This window comes from Taudactylus pleione, unplaced genomic scaffold, assembly GCF_031769625.1.
Source record: "Taudactylus pleione unplaced genomic scaffold, aTauple2 ptg000189l, whole genome shotgun sequence".
In the NCBI taxonomy this organism is placed as follows: Eukaryota; Metazoa; Chordata; class Amphibia; order Anura; family Myobatrachidae; genus Taudactylus; species Taudactylus pleione.
In genome coordinates, this window is record NW_028284591.1 from 11,100,803 (window position 1) to 11,113,531 (window position 12,729).

General features: G+C 47.6%; 1 protein-coding gene across 1 annotated transcript in view; it reads right to left on the bottom strand.

Moving 5' to 3' along the window:
• Nucleotides 1-12,729, bottom strand: part of LOXHD1 (lipoxygenase homology PLAT domains 1) — a 365,669-nt gene that overhangs the window by 110,158 nt on the left and 242,782 nt on the right. The window contains exons 19-22 of the mRNA XM_088476506.1: nt 11,650-11,804; nt 7,593-7,753; nt 3,825-3,901; nt 1,742-1,938 (exon numbers count right to left, since the gene is read on the bottom strand). Coding sequence (XP_088332632.1) covers nt 1,742-1,938; nt 3,825-3,901; nt 7,593-7,753; nt 11,650-11,804 — 590 coding nt within the window. The remainder of the gene's footprint in view (nt 1-1,741; nt 1,939-3,824; nt 3,902-7,592; nt 7,754-11,649; nt 11,805-12,729) is intronic.

Here is a 12,729-nt window from a genome sequence, read left to right on the forward strand (position 1 = left end):
CACATTGAGCCTTATGGTGCATACACACGGTCAGACTTGGAGACGATCAGATAACGATAATGATCGTTATCTAATCGTCCTGCATGTGCTGGATGTTCGATATCAAACATCCAACACATGCATCAACCCCCCAACTACTATAACGAGTGTCCCTATAGTAAACAGGCTAACCTGGTCGATATCGACCATCCGTGCCCGCGCATCGACCATGGTTTGAAGGGGCCAGAAACTGGTCGATTTGAACGATAACGATATATCGATATAGTTATCGTTCAAATCGACCAGGGAAATCTGACCGTGTGTATACTACACCATTATTCAGATTTGGACGCAAGTGGAATCACAAAATGCACTGCATTTTTTAGAGCTACCCAGAGCTGGTCACATAAATGGATTTACACTTTTGGCTCCGTCCCATCCACATAGCCGGGACAGAACCAATAATGCACAGTACACAATGGGCCCACAGGGCAGCTAATGCCCAGATAGAGCAGATAACGAGGGGTTTGGAGTTCTGTAATGAGAAGTAGGTGCATGACCAGCTGGTCTCTTGCTCCACAGCAGCTGGAGGGTGCAGACTGCTGACCCTCATGAGGGACAGTCCTTCATTCTATGAGATTATGCTGGTTTTTAAGGGGACTTTTGATGGCTAATATTTTAGCTCATCGCTAAAAGCCTGATGGATGCATTAAATAAAACATTACAGCAATACAAGCAATGGCAACATCACCAGCAGGGGGCACTGTGATTTACTTTCATCCTTTCAGTACCGCTGTGGCATATGAAGAGCCCAGAGGTGAATTGTGGACCCATGTGTGCTTAGATACAGTATTGCGGTATGGCCATCTAATCAGGAGACCATACTATATAAATGGAGATACATCTTTACTACAAAACTTATACCAAACAGATATTTCTTCAATATGGTAAAACATTTATGTAACAAGAGATCTGTGATAATTCACCCACATTGCCCTGGCCACACCCAAACTGCTTTGATCACACCCACACAGCACCGGTCACACCCACACAGCACTGGTCATACCTACACAGTACTGGTCACACCCACACTGCTGTGGTCACAACTACACAGTACTGGTCACACCCACACTGCTGTGGCCACACCCACACAGCACTGGTCACACCCACACAGCACTGGTCACACCCACACAGCACTGGTCACACCCACACAGCACTGGTCATACCTACACAGCACTGGTCATACCTACACAGCACTGGTCCCACCCACACAGCACTGGTCCCACCCACACAGCACTGGTCATACCTACACAGTACTGGTCACACCCACACTGCTGTGGTCACAACTACACAGTACTGGTCACACCCACACTGCTGTGGCCACACCCACACAGCACTGGTCACACCCACACAGTACTGGTCACACCCACACAGCACTGGTCACACCCACACAGCACTGGCCACACCCACACAGCACTGGTCATACCTACACAGCACTGGTCCCACCCACACAGCACTGGTCCCACCCACACAGCACTGGTCCCACCCACACAGCACTGGTCACACCCACACAGCAGTGGTCAAACCCACACAGCAGTGGTCACACCTCCACTTCCCACAACAGGCCTTTGACTATATTCAACCCCAGGCCCATGTGGCCCCTAATCTGGGATCTGCTTACACCGAGCATAAGGTGCCTGTCAGTGATGAGCAGAGATAATTATAGATCCTACCTATACCATATCACAAACATGTCTCTTACCTTCCCAATGTCTATGGTGTTTATGGTGAAGTTGTCAACCCGCCCTCTCTCAAAGTTGTCGGCCAGATCGTTGTCGGAGACGAGCAGGAACTGTTTGTTGGTGTCTCCCTTCTCGCCGTATAGCTTGACAAAGACTCTGGAATCGGAGCTAGCGCCGCTCACATCTCCGGTCTTAATCTGGAAGTGATAGCTGATGCCTGTGAGAGCCGAGGGGACATGACATGAGAACAAAGAAGGGCGAAGTCAGGATTTCAACATTGAGACAAACTACAACAGGCTAAAATCAAGATAATAGCGTAAAGAATCAGGTGCAGAGAAGCCCGCAACTGCGTCCCGAGAAAGCGCACATTGCGTTCACTAAAGAAGCCACAGTAGAGAGCATCCTCGAAGCGTCCATGTTTTATATTATTTATTTTATGTGTAACAAGAGTGTTCACTATTAGGCATCAAGTACATTTAGAAGACCTCCGGGGGAACACAGCAAAAACGATTCTCCACCTCGTGTATAAAAACAAAATTGTGCTGATAGACTCTCACAAAGGCATAATCTAGGCCCCATGCCCACAAGAAACCGCTGCTATGACATATTCTCAGCACATCTAGGGCAGTGATGCCAGGTCAAAGGCGATCCCTCCCTCCCAGGATGAATGGTGTCCGAGTGGACGACCTCGTAATGTCCTTAGTGGAGAAGCCTCAAGACTATACTGCGATTTGGTAGCCATGGCTCTTGTGTAAGGAGTCCGGCCACTGCCGCTCTATACACCTGGGCACATGATGTGGTGGTTATGTCTCCTTGTGCCCGCCTTGGCACCGGATCTAGGAAGTGAAGCACTGCCCAGAGCGTAGGACCCAGGGCCCTGCACCCTGAACGACAGCACCGGCAAGGTATCTTTAATACAGATCATGTCCTTATGAACCACATTGTTATAAATAACTGTTCACCATTAATGATGCAGACATGGGCACTTGTGTATTCTATGCATGCCACCTGGTTCCGCACATTGGCACTACAGTATACGACAACCAACAAGCTGCTAAAACCAAAATTAGGGAGGGATAAGCCAACCCCATTTAAATGTCAATTTGTAAGAAAAAACAAATAAGTAAGGTTAACGGTAATGCTGGTGATCTATAGAGAAATAACCTAGTTCATGAACTGATCAATGGTATAAAGTTAATGAATTCATATATATAACAGAATTTGACAGCAGATAAGAATCTATTGGCCTATCCAGTCTGCCCCTTTCTTTTTAACCTTTTTGGTAACCTCAAGCCTATGTGATCCTTAGTTATTTGTAAGGATATTCTAATACAATACATACATAATGTAATGTAATAGATAGCACAGATCTACTTTAAAATGATAACAGGAATCTAAGTTGTCTACTGTATCTTGTTTATGGATATTTTATTAAAAACATCCAAAAACAAGAATGTTACATGTGTCTAATTATATTAAATAGAACCTTCACACTCCTCTACTGGTACTCACTGAAGGTGGTGAAACGCGTTGAGGTGTATTTATGTGGTTAGCTTGCTCTATGCAATATTTTCTGAGTCACCCAATCACCCCAGTGGGACGGGGAGGAGCGCTCTCCTTAAATTTCAAAGCGCCACCATGGGATTGACTGAGCCCCATTATCGCCAGCTCTGAACTGTTCTAGCTGTAAGTGCTGGTGCCTAATGTACCCCTCTGATGTCAAAAGCACAGAACCCCCCCCCCCACACACACACATCTTATCCACGCTTTATACATCAAAGCCCCCCCCCACACACACACCTCTTACCCACACGTTATACATCAAACCCCCCCCACACACACACACACATCTTATCCACGCTTTATACATCAAAGCCCCCCCCCACACACACACACACCTCTTACCCACACGTTATACATCAAACCCCCCACACACACACACACCTCTTACCCACACGTTATACATCAAACCCCCCACACACACACACACCTCTTACCCACACGTTATACATCAAAGCCCCCCCCCCCCCACACACACACACATCTTACCCACACGTTATACATATTGCACTACAAGCAGCCATCTCTATACGACACACTCACTTCTCAGGTTCTGCGAGTCCCCGATTGGAACCAGCTCCCGAATGATGTGTCCGTCATCCTCATTTCTATCAAACCACCTGTTTAGTAAGCAGAAGACAACGTTATAATGATATCATTCTGAGCAGCGCTCATCTATTCATATGCTGACTTTCACCAACACGTGGACATTTCTGGCACACTGAAAGCCCAAATCGCCCGCTCCCTTTTTAAACACCCACCCCCATGTGTGTCCGGCCACCATGCTTCATTTCCACACCCAAAACTTACGTCACCACTGCCCGTTTCACCCCACTTACACCCCGAGATTTCAGTTGTCTCCCTCTGTCTAAGTTCATATCCAGATCCCTAGGTCATATCCCCTATGACTACTGCCCCTTATTGTAATCCTGGCCCACAACGCAGTCCGGTTTTCAGCCTGACGTTACTGAGCAGTGCCACATCTGGTATAGTGGCCATATTGGCCAGGTTGTAATCTCTGACAATACTGTAGCACAGTGGTGGGGAACATTTTTTCCGCCAAGGGCCGCTTTGATATATATAACATTATTTGCGGGCCTGGTGCAGGCCACGCCCCCTCAGTGAGATGTCATACAGGGGTGGGGCCACAATAGCCGGTGATTACAGCAATGCCCGGAGCATCCTGAGGATGCTCTGGGGAACTGTAAGGCAGAGGTGTGACTGTCTAAAGCGTCCTAAGGATGCTCCAGGCGGCACTGCTGCATAGATACTGGCTGCAGGGTGCTAGCAGAAAAAAGCTCAGAGAGCCAGACCAAATGATTACGAGGGCCTTATACGGCCCCCAGGCCTGAGGTTCCCCACCCCTGCTGTAGCAGGTGAAGAGGCGTATTGCTGATGTACAGACCAATGTTTGATGTCAGCCGTCTCAGAGGAACACATGGAACCATTCGCTGCCGCTGGCCGCTCGCCGGGATTGTGGGCGTTTTTTTCAAAAAAAATTTTGTTCTCCAGCCGCTCGCAAAGCTGTGGGAGACTACCCACAGCTTGTGCGAGCGGCCAGGAGACCATCGCGATAATCACGATCGACCATTGGCCTTGCGACGAGACCCTACGGTAGGGTCTAGGCTGCCGCAAGGCCGAGTGGACTTCCTGCTCTAACAGGGCAGAGCAGGAAGTCCACTACTGACATCAATAGTGATGTCAGTAAGACCTCCCTACAAACGCCAGGCGTTCCTAAGGGAATGCCTGCGTTTGTCCAGCCACCCCCCCTACCCGCCCAGAAAACGGGGCGAGCTGTCACTCACCATCGACAGCCGGCCCGTCTTGTTGCGAGCCCCGTAGTGACTGAACTTCAGTTGCTCGGCGGGGCTCGCGCATGCAGAGTGCATAAACATCGGCCGCTTGCGAGAGCACAGCGCTCGCGAGCGGCTCTGAATCAGGGCCTAAGACTGGAATCGGTATGTCATAGCGTCGGACCTAAGCCCGGCGGATGAAATACCGATGCCGGAAGGCCAGCAGCAGGAGATCCCGACGGAGGTAAGAAAATCACCTAACCCTCCCCTCTCCCCTCCTAACCTTCCTTTAGGGATGTCTAACCCTAACCTCCCCCCTAGAGCCTAACCCTAATCTCCCCCCCTGGGGGTGCCTAAACCTAACCTCTCATCCCCCCACCCTAAACCTAACCATGCCAGGGGTGCCTAACGCTAACCTCCCTCTGGGGGTGCCTCACCCTAACCCCTCCTTCCCCTAGCCTAACCCTAACCCCACCGGGGGGTGCCTAACCCTAATTCCCCCCGGGAGCCCCTAAACCTAACCCTCCCCCCTGCAGCTATCCGCTCCTGAAACTACGATCGGGAAGCCGGGCACCGGGATTTCTGCGTGGGTTTGATAATACGCGTCGGGATTTCTACGCTCACTGCTGCTTTCTCACACCCGTCCGATGTCACAACTCCTGCATAAACATCGGTACCATCGACGCACATCGGCCACTCACGCAACAATGACAGCATGTCTGAGCAGCCTCAGGCACTACAAGTCTCCTCGCACGCAGGGGGCGCTCAAGCTGCGCATGCAATCACAGCGGCTAATTTATACTCACCAAAAGCAACAGCGTTTAAACGGACAAACAGGCCTGTATTCCTCCCACCACTCCCCAGTCACCCCCCCCCCCCCCAAACGCTCAAAACGGCAAATTGATGACCTCACAACACAGCGCCTGGACTGCAGGATTGTGAATCGCCCTCCCAGGGCACCGTAGTGGGTATGGCAACGTTTGTAAGTATAAACAGCATTTACCCTAAATAACTTGTTGTATTACAGTAACTACGAGCAGTTCAGCCAGAAATGATTGATGCCACTTGTGTATTAAATGTGACTCAATGTATCACCTATTGTAAAGGATAAATATATTACAGCTGAGCAATTTAATCGCCACATAAAGGGGCTAATTCTGATTCGTCCACTTTAGCGTAGTCGTGTCTGCGTCTATATGCTAATGCTGGTATCAGCCCTTCTCCCAGTGTACAAGCAGAGTCTGACTGTGCGAGGACTGGGGCACTGTAATACTGACTGCTGGGCCTTTAGATGCCACTATTGGTTGCACCATGGAAACTAACACCAGCTGTAATGTAAGTGCAGGTTATCCATCAGGGTACGGCCTACGATGTGAGTGTGTATGCAGCCACTTCAGCGACACTCCCATAACACGTCCATAACACGCCCAGGGTGAGCTGTGATTGGTCGACAATTATGTCAAAATGCATTCAAATGTCAACATAGTCAAACTATCAGCATGCTTAGCATGTCGGCTGTGACCATGTCACCATTCATCAGGTCTACACAGATGATTAGTGTTCATTCTAGCACCCTGCACCTGTCACAACCCGTGTAAGTTCCTCTCTCCTGCCTGGGGTGTCGCTCTCTGCTCTGGTGCTTCTAGCACACACAGCTGATGCAACAAACTGCTGAGATACAGACCAGAGGGTGCTATTTCACATGGCGACATTTCAGATGTTGACATTGTGAACATGTCAACATTCTGAGGATGTCAGCATGGTGCCTGTCGATATGCTGAACCTATACCTGCCTACTCCCCTGGAACGACCGGGAGGCTCCCGAAAATCGTATGGCACTTCCGGCTGGTCGCCACTCGTCCGCCTACCCCAAACCCCCCCCCCCTGCACCACCTCCACACACACCCCTCTCGCCCAGCAGTGGTGGTGGAGGGGGGGATAATGCAATTTGCAGTGTATCGCGTCATTGTGGCCCTGCCCGATTCAAAATGCTGGTGATCTCTGCATTGCGCAGCAGTCACGCCAAACCCCCCCCCCCCCTCTCCACTGTGCCTACCTAGTTCCCCTGGAGGGGACAGCCAGATTGTCGGAAAGCATGGTTGAACCATGTCGACATTGTGGTGCTGACATGGTTACTGTTGACCATCTGACCGGAATCCCACGCCCATAAGATGAACCATTTTCGTGCGTCTGATTAACCACCTACCTGTAAGCACACAGGAGCGATCCGTACATTTCCAATACATTTTGTTATACCACAAGTCTCAATCGTAACTGCGCTTCTGTGCGTACATAATGTGGGATGCATGCACTGTGCGACTTAGGCGCCAACGCTGTAGCAAAAAATCACTTAACTGCGGCCGACACTGACATACGGTGCTACTCCAAATCAGGCCAAAGGTTTTTATACCGGTCACGTAAATCCAAGGTGACGTCAGAGCTCGCCGTTTACACAGATATTACTCACATGTGACTTGTACATTATAAAGTCTCTACTGTCTTCTAGGTTCTGTTTTACCTGTTGCAAGGAAATTCCACAGCCTCGGTCTCTGGTTTTCCCTCTTCTCTTACTACCACCTTGTCAAGGTACCAGCCGCAGCCCCCTCCCTTCCCATCATGCCCGATACGGACCCTCCGCACTTGCTTTAGATCCACAGCTTCAATGATGAACTCATCAGCCTGCAGAGAGCAGAAGCAGATCAGTACGGCTCTATTACACACTTATGTAGGTACAGTAATGGCCTAAAGACATCATTAGAATGCAATGTAACCTGACGGTATAATCACAGGCACGAAGACACCAATGCCAAAGAATGCCTAACATATTACATTGGCACGTCTATATAGTGGAATCGGTATGTGATGCCGCCGGATCTAATCCCGGAGGACCAAATACCGACGCCGGAAGCCTGAACAGTGCAGATCCCGACTAGGAGCCGTATTCAATTTGAGCGGACCCGCGATACTTTTTCGCCTCCCGGACTACTCGCCTACATCACGTGTTTTGCAGGCGGAAAAGTATCGCGCGCATGCCCGCTTATCCCCGTATTCAATTTGAAAGTAGGCAAAAACGGGACCCGGCGAAACTTAAACAAGCGGAAAGTACTGTCAGGTTTGGGGAAATCAGCCTGACACCCCCCCAAAAGATCCTCTGACATGGGGGTTAGCTATGATATCCCCCAATTTGGCTTGCTGAAGGTATTTGGTGTTTTTAAACTGGCTCAATAGCTGCTAAATAGCGTTTTTCTAGACGTGGTGAAGAATAGTATTCAGGAGTATTTTTGGCAGAAAATAACTTATCCCAGCAAATTTGGGGTACTTGAAAATGCGGGACAGCAATATTTTAAAGTTGCTAAAGTTACGTTTTAAAAAATTTGAAAAATCCACCTGCCGCAAGCCCCTGCAATGGAAAAAACACCTGGAGTCAAGTTCGCTAGTTTTTAACTTTGTCCCCCAACATTTTTTTTTTTTCGCCCCCAAATTCAAAGTGTTATTTTGGGGTGTCCTTAAGTGTTTTCTTTTTATTTTTTTGACACAGTTTACCTTTGGGGGACTGTCTGAAGGCTGCACGGGGGTTCCCGCAACGTTGCACCCCAAAACTCCAATTCTGCACTTTTTTCCGCCTGCTACTCATAGGCGAAACTTTTTCGCCTATTACATTGCAAAGACTTTCCGCGAAAGGTTTTCGCCAAAAACACGCAAAAATATATTTTCGCTTCAAATTGAATACAGGCCTAGGGCTGGTAAGTACCCTAACCCTCCCCTATCCCTCCCTTAGTGGTGCCTAACCCTAACCCCCCTTCCCACACCATAAACCTAACCCTCCCGGGGGGGGTCTAACCCTAAGTCCCCCCGGGGGTGCCTAAACCTAACCCTCCCGCCTCCACGGCTAACAGCTAGACAGCCCCAGCTTAAGTTCGTTCAGGATGCCAGGCGTCGGGATTTCAGGGTCGGGCTAAAGATAGGCGTCAGGATTTAGACGCCTATCTTCAGTCCCTGGTCGAGCTTCCAGCGTCTTAACCGCATCCCTATGTAGTAGCTTCCCTTTAGGGAACAGATGTAACAGAAAATATGGAGTCTGCAGGCTCCATATCAGTGTCCATGAGATTAAATTGGCAGAGCATGCTGGGAGTTCTTGTTCGCCAACAGCTGATACAGGCAAACACAGCAACAGCTTTATCATAGGGGCTGACTGCTAGGATGTGTGTGTATATACAGTCGGTCTGACATCAGTACTAATAAAACGTGACACGATATAAGGGATAATAATTATATTTAAACTGAATGATATATTACATGTATTGGGTACAGCCATTTATTTATAAAAAGAGATTTTATTTAAAAATAAGCCTGCTGATTATACACCGCACAAATGCATATATATTGTCTTTATTGCCGTTTACAATTATATTTGTAGTATAATGTGTCCTCCTACATCCTTGCTGACCGCGCTACAAATGTGCGCACGCATCGCGCCATGCGTTTACCCGCAGCAACGTACGCTATGGTACGCAATGGCGCGCACTGCGATCACACCATGCAATCCTATGGAGTTGTGGGTGCGAACACAGTGCGCGTATCCGCTCGCGGGCGCATTCTCGCGCCATGTGTGGTGTGATTTGCAGCGTACGCAGCAAAGATGTAGAAGGACACATCTGTAATTCCTTCCTTCGTTATATTCTGTCTAATACCGGGGATAAATATGTCTAATACCTGGGATAAATACGTCTAATACCGGGGATATATATGTCTAATACTGAGGATATATACGTCTAATACCGGGGATAAATACGTCTAATACCGGGGATAAATACGTCTAATACCGGGGATAAATATGTCTAATACCGGGGATATATACGTCTAATACCGGGGATAAATACGTCTAATACCGGGGATATATACGTCTAATACCGTGGATAAATACGTCTAATACCGGGGATATATACGTCTAATACCGGGGCTAAATATGTCTAATACCGGGGATATATATGTCTAATACCAGGGATAAATATGTCTAATACCGGGGATAAATATTTCTAATACCGGGGATAAATATGTCTAATACCGGGGATATTTATGTCTAATACCAGGGATAAATATGTCTAATACCGGGGATAAATATGTCTAATACCGGGGATATATACGTCTAATACCGTGGATAAATACGTCTAATACCGGGGACATATACGTCTAATACCGGGGATAAATATGTCTAATACCGGGGCTAAATATGTCTAATACCGGGGATATATATGTCTAATACCGGGGATAAATATGTCTAATACCGGGGCTAAATACGTCTAATACCAGGGATAAATATGTCTAATACCGGGGATAAATATTTCTAATACCGGGGATAAATATGTCTAATACCGGGGATAAATATGTCTAATACCAGGGATATTTATGTCTAATACCAGGGATAAATATGTCTAATACCGGGGATATTTATGTCTAATACCAGGGATAAATATGTCTAATACCGGGGATAAATATGTCTAATACCAGGGATATATATGTCTAATACCGGGGATATATACGTCTAATACCAGGGATAAATACGTCTAATACCGGGGATAAATACGTCTAATACCGGTGATAAATACGTCTAATACCAGGGCTAAATATGTCTAATAACGGGGCTAAATATGTCTAATAACGGGGATAAATACATCTAATACCGGGGATAAATATGTCTAATAACGGGGCTAAATATGTCTAATACCGGGGATAAATATGTCTAATACCGGGGATATTTAAGTCTAATACCAGGGATAAATATGTCTAATACCGGGGATAAATATGTCTAATACCGGGGATAAATACGTCTAATACCAGTGATAAATATGTGAGAGTTTCAGTTGGTCTAAATGATCAGCATTGCTATTTATTTATTAATTTAATTAATTTAAGCCCTATGGCAAATACTGAACCAAAACTGAACATGGCTGTAGAATTGGACAATTCACAACCGTTACGCTTTGTTTTGCAGGCATTATAATAGCCTAATGAGCACAGATTGCTGCGTACATATACTCTACCCTACTTGTGTATAGCATTTCTGCATATTGAACATATATGTGTGCAAGTAGCATGTACTTGCATGCAGTGTATATACAGTGAGGGTATTTCCATTTAGAAAAACTAGACAGAGAAAATCTCCGATATGTCTTAGTGCCGCGCGATTTGTCGTGTTTTATTGTTTTATCGCCCTGCGGATGATGGAAACGCTCTCCTGGGTCAGAAATACGTCAGTACACACTGACATCATGTTGTAGTGTATTCCACGTCCCCAAACACTGACTTCTATCAGTACACAGACTGCACTATGCGACAATGCTCTCATTACCTGAGTTACCTATTCACCTAATACACTTTTATAATAAATAGCCAGAGCAGGACTTTGCCCTCTAAGGGGGACCATGGTGCCAGCCACCCATCAGGACAGGGTGAGGCACTGAGGCTGTAGCCCTGATACCCGCCAGTATTTACTGATTGCTGAAGTATAATGGATTGAATCGCTGGGGCAGAAAGCCCGCCTCCCCCGCGCCGCTACTGGTGCTTATCGTACTTACATTGCCCTTCTCAAACTTGTTCATGTTGTTCTTGCAGTCGATGAGGAACCTCTCCCCTGTGTCGCCCATGTCTCCAAAGAGGCAAATAAACACGTTGGCATCAGTCCCACTCCCACTCACATTGCCGGTGTGAACAGTCACTCGATACTTCACCACTGTGGGGGCAAATCGATAACCTGGATGGTGATTCCTGTGCCGGCTCATTTGTGCACTACTGGGCTATTCCACACACAACATCCCCATTGGACACCTTACGAAGGAATGACAGCTGGCAAACTCCCGATGGATAATTCATTCCGGGATCAACTTTCACTTCTGAAAATCTAGAAGGTCACCGTTCACCTGCCCTTTACTACATGTGTAAGAAGACAGAGGAACCAGCCACTGTAAGATCATTGTCCCTCGCTTCTGAGAACACAATTATCGCTATTACAGAACTAGGGGGAAAGTTGTACAGTTATCTCCGGTTACCAGCAGCAGAATCTGGAAGGGCCTATTAACGGAGCTGGCCTGGAGCTGCAGTCTCATAATTGTAAATCCATCACATGCTCTCTAATTTTCCAAGAGGTCAGAAAACTCTATTGCGACTGGGGACAGACACAGTGATAAACAAGACTGCGGTACATTTACTAAGGTGCGGGTTTTTAGAAGTGGAGTTTTTGCACATAACAACCAATCAGATTCTAGCTATTATCTTCTAGAACAGGGATGGAGAACCCGAGGCCCGCGGAGTCATTTGGTTTGGCCCTCTGCGCTTTTTTCTGCCAGCCTCATCTGACTAGCAGGGTACCTAGAATGTCACCCTGCAGCCAGAATCTATGCAGCAGTGCCGCCTGGAGCATCCTTAGGACCCTTCAGACGGTCGCACTGCTGCCCTTACAGCTCCTCAGAGCATCCTCCGGATGCCCCGGACATTGCTGTAATCACCGGCGAATGTGACCCCACCCCTGTGTGACATCACACAGAGGGGGCGTGGCCTGAGCCGTGCCCGTGAATATGTTATTTATATCAAAATGGCTCTTGGCAGAAAAAAGGTTCCTCACCCCTGTTCTAGAAGGTGCTAAATAAATGACAAGTAGC